The sequence below is a fragment of the Thalassophryne amazonica genome, chromosome 5, assembly GCF_902500255.1.
Source record: "Thalassophryne amazonica chromosome 5, fThaAma1.1, whole genome shotgun sequence".
Lineage (NCBI taxonomy): Eukaryota > Metazoa > Chordata > Actinopteri > Batrachoidiformes > Batrachoididae > Thalassophryne > Thalassophryne amazonica.
Genome location: NC_047107.1, coordinates 5723477 through 5747454, shown reverse-complemented (window position 1 = coordinate 5747454; position 23978 = coordinate 5723477). Strand labels below are relative to the sequence as shown.

Here is a 23978-nt window from a genome sequence, read left to right as displayed (position 1 = left end):
GGTGTAAAAGTTCAGAGCGCTCGATTTATGTTCTCACACACATTGTACGTTCAAAAACCACACGTCGGACTCGTGTTTCCAGAAGCAAAACGTAAACAGAAGCTTTTTTTTCAAACTTAATTTACAAAAACTCTTGATGGGAGACATCAAAGTTTAAAAACAAAACAACAACAAAAAAATTACAAAACAGGTCTGCGGTGTTTGCACAGGCACAGTGCGAGAGATTGGATGCTTGTAGCTCTTCAGCAGCAGGATACCCACATGACGGCTGACCAGAATACTATCAGACAGGTTTGATTTTCATTGGCCCGTACGATTGGCGATCAGGAGGTGGTCGTGAGATGTTAAACGCAGCTTGTTACTCCACGTATACTACACGATGCAGGATGCGCGATTAACCTGAAACTCGATGTGATCCAAAAAATTCTCGTACGAATGAAAAATCATCTGAAAAAGGGCCAAAACTCGCACAGTGTAAACCCAGCTTATGTACTGAACGTCTGGCACCAGTAGATCATGACAGTGTTCTATTATTATTTTTGACACAGGTTATATCAGACAGTTATCTAATTACAACTTGGCTTTTTTAAATGCCTTTTTTTTTTAAATAAAAAATGGAATGTTTTACAAAAGCACATTTATCTGTAAACAGCAACACACGACACACATCACATTAACGCGTTGGTTTACATAATGTATGAGTCAAACCAATCAGTGTTAGCCGAGGCACATTTTACCCAGAATCCTTTGTGATCTGTCTGTGTTTGTTACAAAACTTCAGAATTAGTGCATTATTCAACATTAAAAGATATGTTATATTTTAACTTTGTACAAATGACAGAATTGACAGTTATTCTATCAGTATTCATTTTATATATACAACAAACCATAATTCAGCATTGCTTTATTTTCCAAGACCTCCTCTGCCTCACGGCATCGTTGTGATTGAGCAGAGAGGTGAGCTTCATAGCGCTCCTCAGCTTGCGTCTGTGCTGGAAGCCATGTAGTAAACAGGAGCTTCCAGCAGGGGGCAGGATGCTCAAAGACAGAAGTGCTGACTCATTGTTTGGGTCTGTTGGCCCTTTTAATGCTTCCAAAAGCGATCATGGTGTTAAAACTCAAAATCAGCTTGTTAGTAGTTGCAAGTGTACCAGAGACAATACTGGAATTTATCGGTTATCTATAACTTCTGATACATTTTTGGGTGGTTTATCGGTTTATCTTTATCAAAGATAACTTTTAAGTTATCTGATTATGTTATCTGGTTATCTGTGCCCACCACTGATCATTTCCAAAAACAATTTGAAATGTGGACTCATCAGACCATAGCACACTTTTCCGCTTTGCGTCTGTCCATTTCAAATGAGCTGGGGCACGGAGAAGGCGGCGGCATTTCTGGATTTTGTTGATGTATGGCTTGCACTTTGCATGGTAGAGTTTTAACTTGCACTTGTAGATGTAGCGTGTGAACTGTGTTAACTGACAGTGGTTTTCTGAAGTGTTCCTGAGCCCACATGGTAATATCCTTTACACAATGATGTCGGTTTTTAATGCAGTGCCGTCTGAGGGATGGAAGGTCACAGGCATTCAATCTTGGTTTTCAGCCTTGCTGCTTATGTGTAGAAAGTTCTCCAGATTTTCTGAATCTTCTGATTATATTATGGACTGTAGATGATGGAATCCCTAAATAAAGAAAAATGGCAAAGAAAAATGCTTAAAATGGCTGGGGGTCAAGATGGTCCTGGTTGAGGGGTCTGGGGAGTGAAGAGTTCAAACACAATGAGAAAATAAAAAGCAAAGACTAAACTAGAACTTATTGGTGGCACACACCTGGGAAGATGGGCAGGGACCTGCCTAAAAAACAGGGAATACCAGGTGGGAAACCATGTGCCAAGCCGAAGGGCAAAAAAAAAAAAAAAATTGACCAGGGGTCAGTCTGGAGGCTTATGCTGGTTCACAAGGGAGGCCGGAGGGTGGCAATTAGAGTGTGAGGATCTGTCATAAAAGAATGGTCTGAAATCATCGTCGGGTCAGGGGGAGGACAGGGACTACGCTACGCTCACAAAAACAGATGTTTTTGAGGATGGAGAGACAGATGAAGACCGGGAAACACAGAGTGGGGAGACCGGCGAAACCAAAAAAAAAAAAAACCCCAACATAACTAAGGGAGCAACAGAAGAAAGAAGAAAGGACCCAAAACAAAACTCAGTGGTGGAAACAAAAACAGACAAACAGAAAACTGGTGAGAAATGCAAATGCAGAAATGATGAGAGTGCTGTTTTTTGGCCCTGGACCTGCCCAGAATCTGGTTTTGTCGCCCAGCCTTCGTTTGTTTCCCTCTCTTTGTCCTTCTATCCGGCCCTGAATGTTTATTTTCTGTTTCTTCCACTTGAGCCTCGGTTATATTGTCTATTATACTTCAGCCACATTAAGCTGTGTTGTCTCTGCGTTTTACTTTAGTCATTCTGTGTTATTACCTTAGGTTTTGAGGATCTGTTACACTTCAGCCACTTTTTGAGTGGAGACAGCGACGCTGGAGTCGATGCAGGAGGCTGCTGAGAGACTGGCAGGGAAAAATAAGCAGGAGTTACTGTGGCATTGGACAGTGTAGCGGTGATTGGAGCGTCTGAGCAAAGGTTGTTGATGTCTGATTCAAAAAGAAAGTCCATGGGGTCCTCGATATATGCAGGAACTCAACCTTGCTTGAACTGTGTTTTGATATTAGTCAGTTCAGGGTATGTAGACATGATCTCTGGCTCCGCCAGCAGGATACGATCTATAGCAGAAAAAATGCATTTCCTGTCCGGCTGATCAGCAATATTCAAAAAATAAATCTTGAATCCTAAAAAATACCGTGGCTGTGGCTTGGAGTGCTGATTCATCTGCCTCAGGTGATTCATCCTCGTCCATATCAGACCACTCAGAATCACTGTTGGCAGGTGCAGAGCTGGAGCTCCGGCTGCGTCACCCAGACGGGGAGTTTCTTTGCAGCAAATAAATCAACCAGGTCTACTAGGTTAGGGAATAATTCAAAAAGTCATGGGTTCAACTCAACCAGCTCACAGGCTTGATCCAGATAGTTGAATTTTTCCTTCTGGGTGATGGAGTCACGGAAACAAATGAAAAAAGGAGAGGATGGAAAAAAACCTCAATTGCGGTCGGGTTCTGGTCCGAGCCCGCAGTATCCTGGTACTGGGCAGTTTGTTCTGTCATGGCTGGGTAGTGTGGTAGGGTGCCAATGATTATATACAGCAAAAATAAAAACTGTAGCGAGACAATGTCTCACCCCCTACTTTTTTCCTTTTGGTATTGGAAATGCATGTGCAAAATATTTTTTGAATCAATTGATATTTAGAGGTTGCTCAAAGTTGATGCATTTTTCAATACTTAGTATCGGCGATTGTGAGTGAAACATTCATGTCTTGAGAGCCAGAGTCTGAGAAAACAACTCTGTAGCTGTTTTTGACAAATGTAAAGCCTCCAGAACAGGCTGATTTATATGATAACTAGTGTTCATGCTATTACAGTGAACCACATATTTACATCATCATTCATCAAGTAAGTACATTTTACATAAATCATTAGAATTATTATATCATTCCGCAGTTTACTTTTGTAGTGTTCTTGTAGCAGAAACACACACTTTTACTTTCCAGATTTGCTAAAATATGGCCTCGGATATGAAGGATCATCTTAGCACAAGTAGAAAGGGAATATGGTTAATTGGACCAATGTCTTCCTCCATTACTGGAGTCAAGCTGCCAAGTAATCGCCAAGTGCTAAGCAGATTTCTCTACTTGCATCGTAATGACAATAAAACAATTCCAGATAGTGCCAAAGACACTAGTAGTGAGCTTCTTACCTTTTGGGAGAAAGCAAGGATCCCTACAAGACAGAGCTACCACATCTCTAATAAAATAAAAGAACTCTTCACCCAGTATCAGAAACTTAGGAAGAACATAACACACAAGTCAGAGAGCCAGCAGAGAAAAATAAAGGATTTCACACAATCTTGATGATCTTTTCCATGTTGCACATCAAGATGCACTGAAATTAATAAAAATTGAAGAAGATCGTGAATTCTTAAAAGCTCAACGAGAAAAGGGTCAAAGAGGTACAATGGCCTCAAATAGATAGAAAATTGGAACAGAAAGAAAAGCGAAGTGAGGAAAGGAAAACCAAAGACAGAACAGGTAGCTGTTTCTGAAAGTACTGAAAGTGACACTGAAGGTGAAGAAATAGACCAATCATCAGGAGAACCAGTGGCTGGTCCATCTTGAGAACCAAAACAAAAACGTACCAGGAAAATCATCACAGGTGGTTTAGCTCTGGATAGGTCCCAGATAAGTGACAGAAAAGCAACTCATCTGCAACTATTTCTGTTGTTGGTTTGAATCCAGATGACTACGCTTGGGATAATCTAGGGGTCTCCAGTGACCTCGCTCTCCCCTGTCTCTCTTATCCTGCGCATCCGTTGATTTGAAAGGTTTTGACCACTTATTTAAGTTTGAACATAATTACTCTGAGGGCTAGACCACCACTCAGAGATATATTAAACAGCATTTAAATGTCACAGAATTTAACAGAATGCAAGTTTTACAGAATGAGTGAGATATCATACCCAGACGTTCTGAGGGTCCCAGGAGCTGAGAGCTTCTAACCAGGTGTCTGGTGTTCCTGCAAGCTCTCAGCAAAGGGGAACCCGAAGAGTGGGCTGGGCTCTGTTTTTATACTCCTCTGTCTTCCTATGCTAATACAATGATTCATGCTAATCTTAGGCATTGTCCTTCATCTGAGTGGTCTTCATCTCTCTTCTTAGTGGCATTGGTCCTGCCCACATGCACCGTGAAGTGTTCTTGCTTCCTCTTTCACCTAAAGCGACACCTGTGCCTAAACTGATAGGAAATTGTTTTGGGCCAGAAAACTGCAAACTGAAAGACTGTCAGCAAGTCTCATCACACGGTTATACCACAAGAATATTAGCACATCTCAAAATTGCACAATATTCTAACAAACAAGTCTAATCACACCTGTGTATCAAGTTTAGTCTCCTTATCTGACTATTTGTGGTCAGTACTGGCATCCTGTTCCATATGCTGTTTGCAACATGTTTCTCAATGTATCTTCAGGGCTTCACTGAAAAAGGGACACATCACATTTATAACGCTTTGAAAATGATTATATAAGTAACATATCTTCATAACAGCCTGCTAAGAAACTAAACTAATATTTGAAAAAAGCAAATCTTAGAACAAAATCAAATATAATCATAAACATACATTTAATTTGGTAGACACAATACACAATTCAACAGCATACAAACATATATTTAAAAAATATTTGAACATATAGATATTGTGTAATTAACCTTAGCTATTGATTACATGTTTAATAAGCATTGATAAATATTGATCACTATGAGCATGTGAGTAATATATTCTTCAACAGCAACAAGCTCTATTAATATAGAAATGATCACTTCCAAACAATATATTCTTGGCTCAATAAAAGATGAAGAATAATAGGATGATTCTGAATGGGGAAAAAAGCACAAATGGTTAATGCATATTTAAGCACATTTAGGATATATTCCTTCACTACGCATTTAACAAAGAAACCATTAGGCAGGCTAGAAGGAGCAACAGGGGGAGTCTAGCCACAGAAATAAAGTCTTTTGACCCCCAGATTCCACTCACAGTCCACTGGGATGGGAAGATGTCAGCATAAACATCCAGATCTAAAGTTGAAAGACTGGCTGTCTTAGTTTCTGGCAAAGGAACCATGAAACTATTAGGTGTACCTCAGTTATCCATTGGCACTGGGGAAGCACAAGCCGCAGCTGTGTATGAAACACTTCTGGACTGGGCAGTCAGGGACAGAATAAAAGCCATGTCATTTGACACAACAAGCAGCAACATTGGCAAGAAAAATGGAGCTTGTGTTCTGCTTGAGAACAAGTTACAGCAAGAACGTTTACACCTTGCATGCCGACATCACATACATGAACTTACTGTAGAAAAAGTCTTTGAAGCCATACTTGAGCCCTCATCTGGGCCAAATATTAAAATGTTTGAGAGATTTGCTGAAGCTTGGGAATCTCTTGAAAAGATTCAAAAATCAGCAGCTGAAGACCCTGAAGTTCAACAAAGAAACACTGCTGAAATGCTGACATGTATAAGAGAACAGCTGACGCTAATTCAGCCCCAAGATGACTACAGAGAGTTACTGGAGCTCGCTCTATTATTCCTTGAAGGCAATGAAACCAACAATGTCACCCTAAAGGCTCCAGGAGCATATCACAGAGCCCGCTGGATGGGAAGACTAATTTACTGCCTCAAGATATATCTGCACCTAGAGAGTTGTCTGCCCTCAGAGTTTAATCTTTTTGTTGTACAGGTGTATTTAAAATCTTGGTACACCTGCCAAGTGACTCGTTATGCAGCTAAAAATGACTTGTAAAGACCTGATTGCCTACAAGAGATACAATGAAAAAAATCTCACCTGTTGCTACAAAGGTGTTTTTCCGTCATCTTTGGTACCTGAGTGAAAGGCTCATCATTCTTTGCCTATTTGATGAGAGATTATCACAAGAGAAAACTGTAGTTGTAGGAGCCCTGAGAAAAGCAGGCAAAACCACTCCAGAGAACAGAATAAACATTTCAGAACAGAAGGCCGAGTAGCAACTTTATCTGAATTTGTGTCATCCAACAGCGGACATTTGTTTCTGTGTCTCAACAGTGATGATTCCTTCTTGAGAATATCTCCTGAAAAATGGTGTGGTAATGAGGCATTTGACAAAGGAAAAGACGGCTTGAAAGTTCTGAATGATGCAGCTGAAAGGGGTGTTGCTCTGATTCAGAGTTTCAACAGCATCTTGACCAAACAGGAAGACCAGAAACAGTACCTTCTGCAGGTTGTCAAGGAACATCGCAGAGGCTTTCCAAATGCAAACAAATCCACTGTGACCCACGCCACTTAAGACATTAATTGATAAATATGTATAACTTTATCCATGTCATTTGATTTTGATATCATTCGTTAATCTTTTAAGGGTTTGTATAGATCAAAGTGATTCTACTCTTAAGATGTCTCATTTTTCATGTTTTGTATAATAAGCGTGTATACACAAAATTATTAAATATTTGAGCAGCCTCTAAATACTGTTTAATTTTGTTGAAATTTCAACTGTTCAACAATTGCCTGAAAAGGAAAAAATATAGGGGGTGAGACCTTTAAAATTCCAAGGTTTAATTTTCACTGGCACCCTACGAAGGAGGTAGGACACACAATGTAGACTCGTAGGCAAAGGAGTAAAAGTAAAAAGGCTTTATCAAGATAACAGGCAACAGTACAGTACACACAGTGAGGCAGTCAGCGGGGTGACGGTACAGGTCAACGAGTGGCAGATTCATAGGTCAGCAAACACGCAGGGGTCAGGTGTATGGCGTGACAGAGATTGGAGAACACAAGCAAAAACACAAGGCAAACAAGACTGATACAAGGACGCAAGGATGTGAAACAAGTTCAACAAACTGGCAGGTGACAGAGAGAAAGTGAGGGCTTAAATACATGGGGAGTAATCAGGGAGTGATGTGAGGAAGGGAAGGGGAGTGGCCAGACAAGACAGGGAAGAACAGGTGGGCGTGACAGACAAAACACACCCACAACCAACAGAGATAAAAAAAAAGAACTGAATACCACATGTGACAGGACCCAGAAAATAAAAGGCAGAGACTTAACTAAGAACAGAACTCACCGTGTGGTTAAAGTATAAAGGAAATACAACTAATGACTACAGTGAAAGACAGAGTGCAAACACGTAATGTAAGTCCCTTCGGCTGCTCCCTTGTTTGCACTCAGGGTCGCCACAGCAAATCCAAGGTGGATCTGCATGTTGAATTGGCACAGGTTTTACGACGGATGCCCTTCCTGACACAACTCCACATTACATGGAGAAATGTGGCAGGGGTGGGATTTGAACCCGGAACCTTCTGCACTGAAAACAAGCGCATTAACCACTTGGCCACCACCCCTGGCCAAGTGGTTAATGTGCTTGGTTTCAGTACAGACTGCAAACACAATGAGAAAATAAAAAAGCAAAGACTAAACTAGAACTTACTGGTGGCAAAAATAAAGAGATAATACAACAAATGATCAAAGCAAAACTGACAAGAGATACGACTAATGATTACATGTTGAAAAACAAACGCAGGCTGGAGGAAAACTAGAAAGGAACTCATGATGGCTAAAGTGTAAGATGTGATACAAATAATAACAAAATGGCAAAATTACTATTAGAAAATAAATGAACAGAAAACAAAACTACAGACTATGGACTACACAGATAATGCAAAATGGATAACACAACGGAAAATAAATGATTAACCGAGAAAGTAACCAAAAAACTAAAGGAACATAACCAGATGATAAAATACATAAGAAAAAGATAAAAAGAAACCACAAATAGATAATCAAAAACAGAAGCAAGGCTAGACGATCAAACCCTGACCAAGACCCCGAATCATGACAGTTTCGTGTGTGTGCGCTCCTTAAACTCCTCTCCTTTCATTAAGAAACAATGTGCTGTGATCTGGTCTAATATAGTCATCAACAGAAAATTAACGGGAGAAATTTTTATTTTGGCATGACATTTGTTGCTTGTGTGTGAGAGCGTGCGATTGATGTCTGTTACACCAGATGCATGAGAGTTGGCAACCCTGAAATTTTAAAGCTCAATATAAGTCCTCATTTTCTTAAACATTCAACAGGGCATACTACAGGGTTCTATACTGGGACCCTTGCTGTTTAGTCCCTTTCCAAATGACTTTCCTGTAACCTGCAAATGGTGCCAATTGTCAACTTTATGTGGATGATGCAGTTTTTTTTTTACACACCTGCTGAGTCACCAGAGCAGGCAGTGAGGTTTTGTTCACATGTATGGCTGAGGTGAGTCAATGGCTCATTCAAAATCAGTTGGTGCTAAATCTAACCATGACAGTTTCAATGTGTTTTTCCAATTAGAAAACAAAATGTACAACAAAGTTTTGCAAACACATTTGCAAGCATATAATCTGTAACAGAATTTAAATATCTTGGGTTGGTCCTTCACCCCCAATTGAAATTTGATAATCATATTAAGAACATCTCTACATCCATGTAAAGAAATCTTAATTGCTTAAAATTAATTAGATCTTAGATCTTGAGAGGTATAAACTGCGAAGCTTTGACAGCTTTAGTACATTATTCTTTCTCAAACTGTTATTCAAATGTATTAATAATCTACTACCTGAGCCACTCAGGTCATTTATCCAGACCCCAAACGGTAACAGAGTCACCAGAGGTTCCATCAATCAGAACTGTGAGATCCCACAGTGCAGGACTTCATCTGGTCAGTCCGACGTTTCTTTTAAAAGCACAAAGCTGTGGAATTCATTGCCGCTCGAGCTAAAGACCATATCTGAGTTTAAGATGTTCACCTCTAGTCTTAAGTCTTGGCTTAAATGTCAATAAAGTTGCACCAATTTGTAAACAGCACTGAGTGAGTGAGTGAAGGAGTGAGTGTGTTAACATATAGATATTTAGTTTTGAGATTTTGTGTATTATACATGTGTTGGTATGTGTGAAAATGTAGGGTTTTAGATGTGTGAGGGTGGACGAATGACTGAATGAAGTTGTTAATATTTTAAATTGTTGAAGGGTCCAAACAGGGACAGGAGCTGTCAGTCATCATTAGCTCAGAAGTATTGCACTCCTGAACGTCGAAGGCAAGATCTTCTTTGCCATCCTTGCCAAGAGGTTGACCAGCTACCTCGCAAATAATGGGTACATTGACACCAGCTGCCAGAAGGCCGGGGTGCCAGGCTTCCCAGGGTGCGTGGAACACTCGGCTGTAATATGGGAGCAGATCCAGCGAGCAAAAAGAGAGAAAAGTGACATGCATGTAGTTTGGCTAGATCTTGCCATTGCATACAGGTCAGTCCACCAGCTCATCGAATTTGCCCTAAATTCTTCTATATCCCCATCTGCATTCGCACCCTCGTGTCAAGCTACTTCGCAGACCTTCAGATGTGCTGTATCCATCAAGATTTCATCACAAGCTGGCAACAACAGGAAGATGGTATTGCCATGGGATGTTCAATCTCCCCCATCCTGTTCGTTACAGCCATTGAGATCATCCTCATAGGGGCAAGGAAGATGGTGGGAGGGGTGAAATTACCTTCTGGACAAAGGCTACCACCAGTGAGAGGCTATATGGACGATGTCACCACCATCCTCCAGACAGCAGCATGCATGGCGAGACTGCTGAAGCAGATCGACGAGCTTGTGGGCTGGGTCATGTAGTCAAGTCATGTAGCCTGTCCCTAAGGAAAGGGGTCAGGAGCGACCATACCATCTTTGTCGCAGGTGGCGAGGAGATCCCGTTGCTGGCTAGCCAACCTGTCCGCAGCCTCGGGCGGACCTATACGGCAGACCTCTCCGACAAGCAGATGGGGGATGCAGTGAGGAAGCAACTTGCCGATGGCTTGGCAAGGATCAGCGAGAGCCAGTTCCCTGGCAAGTACAAAGTATGGATCTACCAACTCATGCTGTATCCAAGGGTGATGTGGCCACTGAAAATGTGTGAAGTCCCCTCGTCAATGGCAGATAAGATGGACAGATTAGCAAACCTGTACATCAAGAAGTGGCTGGGACTGCCGAGATGCCTTTCGGACGTGGGGCTATTCGGGAGGAACACGCTGCAACTGCCTTTTCAATCCATCAGCCATGGATACAGGCAGGAAAAGGCCCGACTGGTGCTGGAGCTAAGGGATTCCACTGACCAGCTAGTGAGAGCAGCTGGCTCTCAAGTGCGAACAGGGAGGAAGTGGAAAGCCCAGGAGGAGGTTGACATGGTCGTCAGCAGGTTGAAACACCGGGAGGTCATTGGACGAGTCCAGGAGGGTCGAGCAGGGTTGGGCAGAGGTGAGGCCCCCATCTTCTGGTCCAAGGCCTCCAAGGAACAAAGAAGAGCCATGGTGGTGGCAGAGGTGGCAAGGACGGAGCAAGACCGGCTACGTGTCAAAGCAGTGGCTCAAAGCCGTCAAGGAGGCTGGATGACTTGGGAAGGCGTCACAGAAAGGCCCATGTCATGGGCTGACCTGTGGAAGATCCCCCAGCCCAGACTCAGCTTCCTTATCAGGGCCACCTACGACACCCTGCCTTGTCCCCGAAACCTCCACTTATGGTTTGGTACGGAAGAAAGCTGCCCCCTGTGCAACACCATCAATGCAGGCCTCCAGCATATCCTCTCAGGCTGTAAGACCGCACTATCTCAAGGCCGCTACAGGTGGTGGCATGACCTGGTGCTGAAAAAGCTGGCAGAGGTGGCAGAGGCATGCAGACAACGGGCCAACAGCAAACCTCCTGTCCCAGCGAGACCTCCCATCCCTTTTGTAAGAGCTGGGGATAACCCCAAACTCACCCACCAGAGAGTAACATCAAGATTCCTCTCACCTGGTGGTGAGTGGACTATGAGGGTTGATCTGGGGAGACAGCTCCAGTTTCCCAGGGAGATAGTGGAAACATCGCTCCGGCCAGACCTGATCTTGTGGTCAGTCCCACACAAGACCATTCTGCTGGTAAAACTAACTGTCCCGTGGGAACAGGGGATGGAGGCTGCTAATGAATGTAAGCGTTCCAAGTACGCTGACCTGGCGGCGGAGTGTCAGGAGGCTGGCTGGAAAGCCATTACATGCCCCATTGAGGTGGGGTGTAGGGGCTTTGTGGGCTCCTCAACAGTTCGTCTGTTGCGAGACATTGGCTGCACAGGGGCAGGGAGCTGCAAAGCCATCAAGGAGCTAGCAGAGGAGGTGGAGAAGGGCAGCTTCTGGCTATGACTAAGGAGGAGAGATAGGGGTGGGGGCAGAACACCTAGGGCATCAGCAGGGGGTGACAGGTGAAGACACCTGCCATCGCTCCGCCACCAAGAGATGTACTGGGGTTAAAGGAGCGAAACATCGGTGACTGGTGGTCACCAGCTGATGACCCGTTCCTGCCCATAGGTGTATGGGGGAGCACACTTGCATAGAGTGCACTGGGGGAGGTGCGTCAGGCAGCAATGCCCAGCAGGTATTCCAACAGCCTGTATCTTCAAAAGCTATAAACTCTCTTTGTGCATTACATCAGCTGCAAATGTTTTTTGTACTATGTTTGATTGCACTGTCCCTGTCAAACAAACAAATAAATAAACAAAAGGTTGGAGAAGTGAACTCGTAACCAGAAGGACAAACGGTGATCTGATCAGTCAGGAGCAAAGTGTCCCTCAGCCCACAGGGTGCTGAGCTTCTACTCCGGACCAACAACCCACTAACCATGATCTTAATCAGTCATAAAAATAAAGAACTACTGATGTGGTAAGATTTTTAAACACTAACTGGTTTCTGCATCGGCTAGATTCTGATAACAGATCCAGAGGAGGACGAAGATCCACCTTTACAAGAAGACTCCCTCCACCTGCTGTCCCCCACACATGGACCAGGTAGGTTTACTCAAACCACTTATACAGCTCCATGAAGTGGAACAGGGGAAGATTTTCATAAAAAAGAAGACCCAAATGTTCAGCTGCAGTTTGGCAGAAGGCACATGGGAGATTGCTGAGCGTCGATCTGATCTCTTCTGCTGTGTGAAAGTCCTCCTCAATACACTTCATCACCAAGCTGTAGAACTGGTGATACAAAATGCAAAACCTGCACCATAGCACGGGGGTTACCAAGGAGGAGCAGGGGGTGGGCAGTGCCCACCCTACCAAAAGCTCCACCCACCTAATGAAAAGCTCAAGATAAACTGGTTTAAATAAAATCAATTTTATTTATATAGCGCCAAATCACAACAACAGTTGCCCCAAGGCGCTTTATATTGCAAGGCAAAAGCCATACAATAATTACAGAAAAACCCCAACGGTCAAAACGACCCCCTATGAGCAAGCACTTGGCGACAGTGGGAAGGAAAAACTCCCTTTTAACAGGAAGAAACCTCCAGCAGAACCAGGCTCAGGGAGGGGCAGTCTTCTGCTGGGACTGGTTAGGGCTGAGGAGAGAGAATCAGGAAAAAGACATGCTGTGGAAGACAGCAGAGATAAATCACTAATGATTAAATGCAGAGTGGTGCATACAGAGCAAAAAGAGAAAAACACTCAGTGCATCATGGGAACCCCCCAGCAGTCTAAGTCTATAGCAGCAGAACTAAGGGATGGTTCAGGGTCACCTGATCCAGCCCTAACTATAAGCTTTAGCAAAAAGGAAAGTTTTAAGTCTAATCTTAAAAATAGAGAGGGTGTCTGTCTCCCTGATCCGAATTGGGAGCTGGTTCCACAGGAGAGGAGCTTGAAAGCTGAAGGCTCTGCCTCCCATTCTACTCTTACAAACCCTAGGAACTACAAGTAAGCCTGCAGTCTGAGAGCGAAGCGCTCTATTGGGGTCATATGGTACTAAGAGGTCCCTAAGATAAGATAGGACCTGATTATTCAAAACCTTATAAGTAAGAAGAAGAATTTTAAATTCTGTTCTAGAATTAACAGGAAGCCAATGAAGAGAGGCCAATATGGGTGAAATATGCTCTCTCCTTCTAGTCCCCGTCAGTACTCTAGCTGCAGCATTTTAAATTAACTGAAGGCTTTTCAGGGAACTTTTAGGACAACCTGATAATAATGAATTACAATAGTCCAGCCTAGAGTAAATAAATGCATGAATTAGTTTTTCAGCATCACTCTTGAGACAAGACCTTTCTAATTTTAGAGATATTGCGTAAATGTAAAAAAGCAGTCCTACATATTTGCTTAATATGCGCATTGAAGGACATATCCTGATCAAAAATGACTCCAAGATTTCTCACAGTATTACTAGAGGTCAGGGTAATGCCATCCTGAGTAAGGATCTGGTTAAACACCATGTTTCTAAGATTTGTGGGGCCAAGTACAATAACTTCAGTTTTATCTGAATTTAAAAGCAGGAAATTAGAGGTCATCCATGTCTTTATGTCTGTAAGACATTCCTGCAGTTTAACTAATTGGTGTGTGTCCTCTGGCTTCATGGATAGATAAAGCTGGGTATCATCTGCGTAACAATGAAAATTTAAGCAATGCTTTCTAATAATACTGCCTAAGGGAAGCATGTATAAAGTGACTAAAATTGGTCCTAGCACAGAACCTTGTGGAACTCCATAATTAACCTTAGTCTGTGAAGAAGACTCCCCATTTACATGAACAAATTGTAATCTATTAGACAAATATGATTCAAACCACCGCAGCGCAGTGCCTTTAATACCTATGGCATGCTCTAATCTCTGTAATAAAATTTTATGGTCAACAGTATCAAAAGCAGCACTGAGGTCTAACAGGACAAGCACAGAGATGAGTCCACTGTCTGAGGCCATAAGATCATTTGTAACCTTCACTAATGCTGTTTCTGTACTATGATGAATTCTGAAACCTGACTGAAACTCTTCAAATAGACCATTCCTCTGCTGCTGATGATCAGTTTGCTGTTTTACAACTACCCTTTCAAGAATTTTTGAGAGAAAAGGAAGGTTGGAGATTGGCCTATAATTAGCTAAGATAGCTGGGTCAAGTGATGGCTTTTTAAGTAATGGTTTAATTACTGCCACCTTAAAAGCCTGTGGTACATAGCCAACTAATAAAGATAGATTGATCATATTTAAGATCGAAGCATTAATTAATGGTAGGGCTTCCTTGAGCAGCCTGGTAGGAATGGGGTCTAATAGACAAGATGGTTTGGAGGAAGTGACTAATGAAAATAACTCAGAACAATCGGAGAGAAAGAGTCTAACCAAATACCAGCATTACTGAAAGCAACCAAAGATAACGATATGTCTTTGGGATGGTTATGAGTAATTTTTTTCTCTAACAGTTAAAATTTTATTATTATTGTTATTTTCTTCAATTAGTGATGAGTAGTAAGATGTCCTAGCTTTACGGAGGGCGTTTTTATAGAGCAACAGACTCTTTTTCCAGGCTAAGTGAAGATCTTCTAAATTAGTGAGACGCCATTTCCTCTCCATCTTACGGGTTATCTGCTTTAAGCTGCGAGTTTGTGAGTTATACCACAGAGCATGGCACTTCTGATTTAAGGCTCTCTTTTTCAGAGGAGCTTCAGCATCCAAAGTTGTACTCAGTGAGGATGTAAAACTATTGACGAGATAATCTATCTCACTCACAGAGTTTAGGTAGCTACTCTGCACTGTGTTGGTATATGGCATTGGAGAACATAAAGAAGGAATCATATCCTTAAACCTAGTTACAGCGCTTTCAGAAAGACTTCTACTGTAATGAAACTTATTCCCCACTGCTGGGTAGTCCATTAAAGTAAATGTTATTAAGAAATGATCAGACAGAAGGGGGTTTTCAGGGAATACTGTTAAGTGTTCAATTTCCATAACATAAGTCAAAACAAGATCTAAAGTATGATTAAAGTGGTGGGTGGACTCATTTACATTTTGAGCAAAGCCAATTGAGTCTAATAATAGATTAAATGCAGTGTTGAGGCTGTCATTCTCAGCATCTATGTGGATGTTAAAATCGCCCACTATAATTATCTTATCTGAGCTAAGCACTAAGTCAGACAAAAGGTCTGAAAATTCACAGAGAAACTCACAGTAACGACCAGGTGGACGATAGATAACAACAAATAAAACTGGTTTTTGGGACTTCCCATTTGGATGGACAAGACTAAGAGTCAAGCTTTCAAATGAATTAAAGCTCTGTCTGGGTTTTTGATTAATTAATAAGCTGGAGTGGAAGAGTGCTGCTAATCCTCCGCCTCGGCCCGTGCTACGAGCATTCTGACAGTTAGTGTGACTCGGGGGTGTTGACTCATTTAAACTAACATATTCATCCTGCTGTAACCAGGTTTCTGTAAGGCAGAATAAATCAATATGTTGATCAATTATTATATAATTTACTAACAGGGACTTAGAAGAGAGAGACCTAATGTTTAATAGACCACATTTAACTGTTTTAGTCTGTGATGCAGTTGAAGGTGGTATATTATTTTTTCTTTTTTAATTTTTATGCTTAAATAGATTTTTACTGGTTATTGGTGGTCTGGGAGCAGGCACCGTCTCTACGGGGATGGGGTATTGGGGGGATGGCAGGGGGAGAGAAGCTGCAGAGAGGTGTGTAAGACTACAACTCTGCTTCCTGGTCCCAACCCTGGATAGTCACGGTTTGGAGGATTTAAGAAAATTGGCCAGATTTCTAGAAATGAGCTGCTCCATCCAAAGTAGGATGGATGCCGTCTCTCCTAACAAGACCAGGTTTTCCCCAGAAGCTTTGCCAATTATCTATGAAGCCCACCTCATTTTTTGGACACCACTCAGACAGCCAGCAATTCAAGGAGACCATGCGGCTAAACATGTCACTCCCAGTGCGATTGGGGAGGGGCCCAGAGAAAACTACTTACTACGATTTGACAGCAAACGTGATAATCCAACGTGATTCACAGCCATCAGGGAGAGCGTTATGCAGTGGTGGGTACAGATAACCAAAAAATTAACTTCGATAACAGATAATCAGATAACTGAAAAGTTATCTTTGATAAAGATAAAATGATAAACCAGCCAAAAACGTATCAGAAGTTACAGATAACCAATAACTTCCAGTATTGCCTCTGGTACATTTACAACTACTAAAACAATTTGAGTTTTAACACCACTATTGCTTCTGATAACATCAAAAGCAACAACAGACCCAACCCACACTTCTGTCTTTGAACATCTTGCCCCCTGCTGGAAGCTCCAGTTTACTACATGGCTTCCAGCACAGACTCAACTCTCTACCCAATCCCAACGCTCCCGTCAGGTGGAGGTCTTGGAAAATAAAGCAATGCTGAGTTATGGTTTGGTGTTTAAATAAAATGAATACTGATAGAATAACTCCATTAATGTCAATTCTGTCATTTGTACAGAGTTAAAATATAACATATCTTTTAATGCTGAATAATGCACTAATTCTGAAGTTTTGTAAAGTGAAGCCCTGGAAGTGTCATCGCAAAATGTTTTGCATGTGGAGAGAATGTGCACTCATTTTATTATATTGTGCGCTCATTTTATTATATTGTGCACACGTTTTATGATGTTGTGCACTCGTTTTAAGCATCATTTGAGTAAAACAAGGGCACGATCTACTTAAACGTGGCCACAATTTGTAAAACGTGCACTCAATATTGTCTTGACACATAAATGTTGGCTATTAGCCAACAAACCAGCAAACAGTGTAATACATTTCCCCATTAGAAATGGATGTGGTCAGAGAGTATCATCATGGTTTGGGTGCACAAGGACATATTAGAGAACTCCAGCTGCCCAGCATGACATCATCTGGAATTTAAGCACATTAAAAAGGATACTGAGGGCGAAGCGTCTCCCTGTCGTGAGGATGACAATTTAGGTCATATTATGAAGTTCATTTTGAACAAAAGGAAAACGTGCGCACGTTTTATTAATTCGTGAGCTCAATTAAAGGAAAACATGCACACAAATTATCATGGCCAGAAAAAATATCACTTTAAGTGACCTCTCCCTGGCTCCGGACTCCCATCGAGAGTTTTTGTAAATTAAGTTTGAAAAAAAGCTTCCGTTTACGTTTTGCTTCTGGAAACACGAGTCCGACGTGTGGTTTTTGAACGTACGTGTGTGAGAACATAAATTGTGTGCGCTGAACTTGTACACCGTGCAGTTCTGTCGTACAGTTTGAGCTGTCGCCCAGTACAGTAATTGAAAATATATCAGCCCAGCTTCAGGGCCAATACTGCCATGAACACTACTGACCAGTAGATGGCAGTAGAGACCTTGAAAACTTGCCAAAACAAAATTCCAGATAATTCGTGTCTGCTACATTTAAGATGCGTGGAATTTAATAAACGCAAACACAACAACGTCTAAAAACCCAGAAAATATATTCACGAGAGTTTTAGGCACTAGTTTAATGCTGTTGTCCCTTGAGCCTGATCAGAGTGTTTCAAATGCATTTCTCATGTCGTGAACGTACTGAGATGACCATATCCTACCCATAATGCACTGCTGGACACAGCATATATCCACACTAAAACCTTAAAAATTAGCACATTACTTTAAAACAAACATATATCTGATATTTTCACTTTATAAAACTTCAGACATGACAATTTAAATAACTTGTTCGAAATTTGTTTGGTTAAAAGTTGAACCATAAGTTAAAAATGTATGCCTCTGGATGACTTCGGTGATTTTGCCCTCATATTAGTATGGGGTTAAAAGAAATTAGGGTTTTTTTTTTTAACCTGTTTTCCTTTGCCTGCAGAGGATAGAGCGGTTTCTTCTTGAAGCAGGTCTCCTTTCTTTTGCAGAGCGTAGAACTACACATCAGCTACGAAACATTTAACAGGTAGGTGCTCAACTGATTTTAACTTTTAGAAATTGCAGCTGTTCAGCTTTATTTACCATGTTATTGATATAAAAATTTTCAGACAAAAATTTATTGCAAGATAATTAGTCCGATAATGTTTTTTAAAGTTATCTACAAAGCTAATCCAATAATGAAAACATTATCTTCAATAATTATCTGTTATCAGAACTGTGCCCACCACTGGCTTTACGTACACTTCATCTACTGTACCTACCCAGTGTGCGAGTCTATTCTGGTGTGAAACTAGCCAATGGGTACCCTCGAATTACTAGGGAACCTCCCAGTCTTAGTTCAACTGCTGTCTTCTCACTGGTGGTGTTGCAACAATAATTCTGGATCATAAGCACATTTCAATATTTTGAACATCCATATTTTGAACATAAGCACTTCGAACATTTGTCAAATTATGCCAAAAGAAATGCATCAGTGGCTCATTAAAAAACAAGCAGCTCCCACTCCTGCACGTACTGTCTCTACCAGCAACCCTGCAACCACTGGACAGAGTGTTGCATCTACGCTGGGGTCCAGGACCGCTGTGAATCACCAGCGGATGCACTGTGCTCCAGCATCTCTGCACACAGGCTGGGGGCGCAAAACGTCTGTGCTCCTCATGTCCACTCCCCTGGACTTAAATATGGATCACCCACCTCAGCCCCTTTTAAGCATTTAATCTGAGTGGCCATTTGGGCAAATTCAGAGATGTTTTAACATAGCATGGTATTAAACTCGACCACGGCTCGAATAGTCAGTAAGGCGCAATGGCAGCTTCTGCTTCGTTTCTGACAAAATTAGTTCTAATTCTTACCATAAGGGCAGATTTACTCAACGTAGCTACACTATTTGGAAAAAAGCACTCAATAAAGACAGTTGGTTTTATAAACATGCGGCAAGCATCTCACACTCCAGGGCCACGGTCGTGTGGCAGGAGTACCAGGGCCACGGTCAGAGACGGGGGAAAAATATTGTCCATCTGCTGGGTCTTACCCAAGTAGAAAAGAACAGATAGTACATTAAAAGCATGGAGGAAGTCATTCAGTTTGTGACTGTTGGTGAACTCGCCCTGCGTGGGCACCATCACAGGGACGTGGATGAGGATACTCGACTCATTGATTATACGCTCAAAAAAGATTCTAAATTCACAGATATCACAAAATTCATCCTGGAAAATGCCAAACGCTCAGCCTCTATGCAGATCAATGCTCCATCCAAGGAAGAGAAATGTTGTCATTTTGGCCCATGAAAAAGAAAAAATGTTGACATGAATCAGTTTGTGTCAGAACGTGCTCGCCGCAGACTCACCCTGTAAATAGTGTTTGGGTTACTGTAAATATACGGGACATCTATTGTTCTATGTTCTACATTATTGATATTTACCTCAATTTGTTACCTGTCATCTGCCGTCTGTATGTTCTTGTGTTCTACATTTAGTTAGAGGGAAAAAGTTTCAAGATGTTGTGCATGTTGTATTTTACACCAGTTTCGAGGTTCTTTTTTTACTGAAACAGTAAATAACCGTCATTTTGCTGTTTGCATTTTCATTTATGTTGTGTTGCAGAGATGAGCGAGTTTACAAGATATGACTTTAGAAATTCTGCACACATTTCTTTGAATTTTAAGCAGAAAGGCTTAAACCCTGACCAAAACCCCGAATCATGACAGTTTTGTGTGTGGTCTAATATAGTCATCAACAGAAAATTAACCGGAGAAATTTTTATTTTGGCATGACATTTGTTGCTTGTGTGTGAGAGTGTGAGATTGATGTCTCACACCAGATGTGTAAGAGTTGGCAACCCTGAAATTTTAAAGCTCAAGATAAGTCCTCATTTTCTTAAACATTCAATAGGGCATACGACAGGGTTCTAAGTGTTAGAAAAATACTAACTGGCTGGTGACGCCCAAGTTGTCTTAGTGATGTCACTTATTGATGTTTGCTGTTCTGATAATTGTAAAAATCACTAAGCTTGGATTGTTCATTCATGAACAGAGAACATCAGCTGGAGGGACAGACGCCGTGAGACACATTAGTAGACCCTTTTCCACACACACACACACACACACACACACACACACACACACACACACACACACACACACACACACACACACACACACAGAGATCTGACTGCAAATTAATCCACCCCCTCCCGTCTGAAGCTCAAAAACAAACAAACAAAAAAAGGCATCTTCTTTTTGTCCAAATTAAAAGAGCACATGTTGGTATTTGGTGACCTGATTAAAAAGCAAGTTTTGCTCACTACTGCCACCTGCTGGACAGGTATAGCCAGATTAATTTAACAACATGTAACCGCTTCCAGCTTCTCTTTTTGCTCCTTGCCATCAAAAACAGATCTGATACAGATCTGCGTGTTGATTTGGCACTAATTTCACACTGGATGCCATTTCTGACACAACTCCACCTTACATGGAGAATATGAACTGGGAACCTTCATCAATAACTACGCTCCATGCACAAAGGAGAGGAGGAGGAGGAGGGGCAGGGTGTGTGTGTGTGTGTGTGTGTGTGTGTGTGTGTGTGTGTGTGTGTGTGTGTGTGTGTGTGTGTGAAGGTTCACATAGGTTGAGTTGAGCGTTCGACGGCACCAGAACACCCGCTCGGCTCCACAACACATTACAAAATAATAAACTACAAAGACTGCGCGACGTTTGTTGTACAATCTTGTGCTGGGAAATGGTGTTTTCATCATAATGAAGTTTTCAAACCTTGAAGGAATTTGCAGCCTAAGGATTTCAGCCATTAAGATTTCAACCCGTCTACATGTTTGGGAGACAGGTGGCTGTATCACTGTATAAATATGTACACACATACACAGAAGGAGATATATAAATATCTGGGTTGAATTATTTGTTGAAATCCCGTCTCTGCAAATTCCTGTTGGGACTGTTTTATGAACATGATGACAAATGTTAAATGGCTGTTTTCTGCAGCTTCCTCGGAGAGCCTGGAGCTGTACCCGGCCTCTCGGACCGCAGAAGGTCAGCCTCACCTCCTGTCACCGTCACCAACTGACATCAGCTCCTACATTCCGCCACAAATGGTCTCTACCGCACAGTAGTGCCTCTTTCATGCCGTCAGCTGGACTCAGGACGGGAGGACGTTTGGGACAGACAACCCGTCCAGACACACTTTGAAGGAGGGAGTCTGGTGCCCCATGGACTCTACAGCTTTAATGCCTCATAGGGACCCCGGAGCTCCACACCGCTGAAAGATGAGCAGGAGCCATTACAGCGGGCTTGATTTTCATACTCCAAGTTATCAACTTCAGGTTTTAAAAATTACATTTAGAACATTCAGAAATTCAGTATTTTTGTCCCAACTTGTCCTCTAACACTCCGAAACGGAGGTGTTCCTTTGTCTCGCTTCATCAGCGAATCGGTCGTGACGCGCGAAGCCTCCGTGCGGCTTTCCATGACAAAATCTCTTGTTAAAAGTGAGATCTGCCGGAAAATGGCTGATGTCCAGGTCTTGTGATAACCAGAGAAAGAGCACACAACGGTCTCGTATCCACAGAGCCATCAGCTTAGAAATGATCCAGTGGTTTGTGCCGCATCGTCGCAGCTCGTACGCAGCGCACCAAGCGTCCTTAAAGGGGTCCTTAAAGCTGTAGTTAAAGTCCTTATTCTCTGTGAAGCCCAAAACATTTTCACTGAAAGCCAGATAAATTGTTCAAAGCTTCTGAAAAAATTCTGATGGAAAAAAAGTCCTTTTCATTCCGCCATTTTCATACAATGAAAATCCGACAAGGGGGCGGGACCACTCCTTCCACAAGGCGTGCTCACAGGTGAATGACGTCACCGACAGGCGTGGAAAAACTCACGCATGCGCACGAGGGTTAAAGCATGTCTGACGTAAAAACATATGAATGAAATCCATATAGTTTTTGAAAAAAATAAAAAAGGTACGATACTTTATGGACAGACCTCATATATTACTCTGGAACACAGATGACAGTGTTTGACATAAGCAGGACTCTAAAGAGCAAACAGGAATCGACTGCAATGATTCCAATTGAAAATAATGAAGCAGCAACCTGGGCTTCTTCTTACATAAAACAAACAATAACAACATCTATAAACCCAGAGAATATATTCACAAGAGTTTTAGGCACACAGCCTAAACTCTATACAGCAGCATTAGAGTTTAATGCTGTTGTTCATGTGGAGCCTGATCAGAGCGTCACAAATGCAGTTCTTCTGTTGTGAATGTAATGAAGATTACCCATAATGCACCTGGACACAGCATGTCCACACTAAAACCTTCAAAATTAGTGCATTACTTTAAAACTAAAACATATATCTGATATTTTCACTTTATAAAACTTCAGACGTGATGTTAAATAACTTGTTCTAATTTAGTTTGGTTAAAATTTTAACCATAAGTTAAAACTGTATGCCTCTGGATGACTTGGGTGATATTGCCAACATATCAGTATGGTGTCAAAAGAAATGAGTTTTTCTTCTTTTCTGTGACCAGTTCTCCCTTGCCTGCAGAGGACAGAGCGGTTTCTTCTGGAACCAACTCTCTTGTTTGTAGAGGATAGACTGCACATCTACTATAAAACATTAAACAGGTAGGTACTCAACTGATTTTAGACTTCATAAATGTTTGTAACTGTTAAGCTTTGTTCACGCCTGCAAAAATGTTAGCGGTCTAAAATTTATTGGACCAAAATTCATCTTAAGATAATTAGTCCGCTGATGGTTTTCAAAGTTATCTGAAAAGCTAATCCTATAATGAAAACATTAGCTTTGATAATTAGCGGAATAGTGGAACTGTGCCCACCACTGATTATACAGTAGTGTTCAGAATAATAGTAGTGCTATGTGACTAAAAAGATTAATCCAGATTTTGAGTATATTTCTTATTGTTACATGGGAAACAAGGTACCAGTAGATTCAGTAGATTCTCACAAATCCAACAAGACCAAGCATTCATGATATGCACACTCTTAAGGCTATGAAATTGGGCTATTAGTAAAAAAAGTAGAAAAGGGGGTGTTCACAATAATAGTAGTGTGGCATTCAGTCAGTGAGTTTGTCAATTTTGTGTAACAAACAGGTGTGAATCAGGTGTCCCCCTATTTAAGGATGAAGCCAGCACCTGTTGAACATGCTTTTCTCTTTGAAAGCCTGAGGAAAATGGGACGTTCAAGGCATTGTTCAGAACAGCGTAGTTTGATTAAAAAGTTGATTGAAGAGGGGAAAACTTATACGCAGGTGCAAAAAATTATAGGCTGTTCATCTACAAAGATCTCCAATGCTTTAAAATGGACAAAAAAAAAAAACAGAGACACGTGGAAGAAAACGGAAAACAACCATCAAAATGGATAGAAGAATAACCAGAATGGCAAAGGCTCACCCACTGATCAGCTCCAGGATGATCAAAGACAGTCTGGAGTTACCTGTAAGTGCTGTGACAGTTAGAAGACGCCTGTGTGAAGCTAATTTATTTGCAAGAATCCCCCGCAAAGTCCCTCTGTTAAATAAAAGACGTGCAGAAGAGGTTACAGTTTGCCAAAGAACA

The 23978-nt window shown here is 41.7% G+C and overlaps 1 protein-coding gene across 1 annotated transcript in view; it reads left to right on the top strand.

Annotated features, from left to right (window-relative positions):
* Nucleotides 1-21793, top strand: part of hnf1a (HNF1 homeobox a) — a 65185-nt gene extending 43392 nt beyond the window's left edge. The window contains exons 9-10 of the mRNA XM_034169682.1: nucleotides 12433-12517; nucleotides 21383-21793. Of these exons, the coding sequence (XP_034025573.1) occupies nucleotides 12433-12517; nucleotides 21383-21510 (213 nt within the window). The 3' untranslated portion in view covers nucleotides 21511-21793. The remainder of the gene's footprint in view (nucleotides 1-12432; nucleotides 12518-21382) is intronic.
* Nucleotides 21794-23978: the final 2185 nt, after the last annotated feature.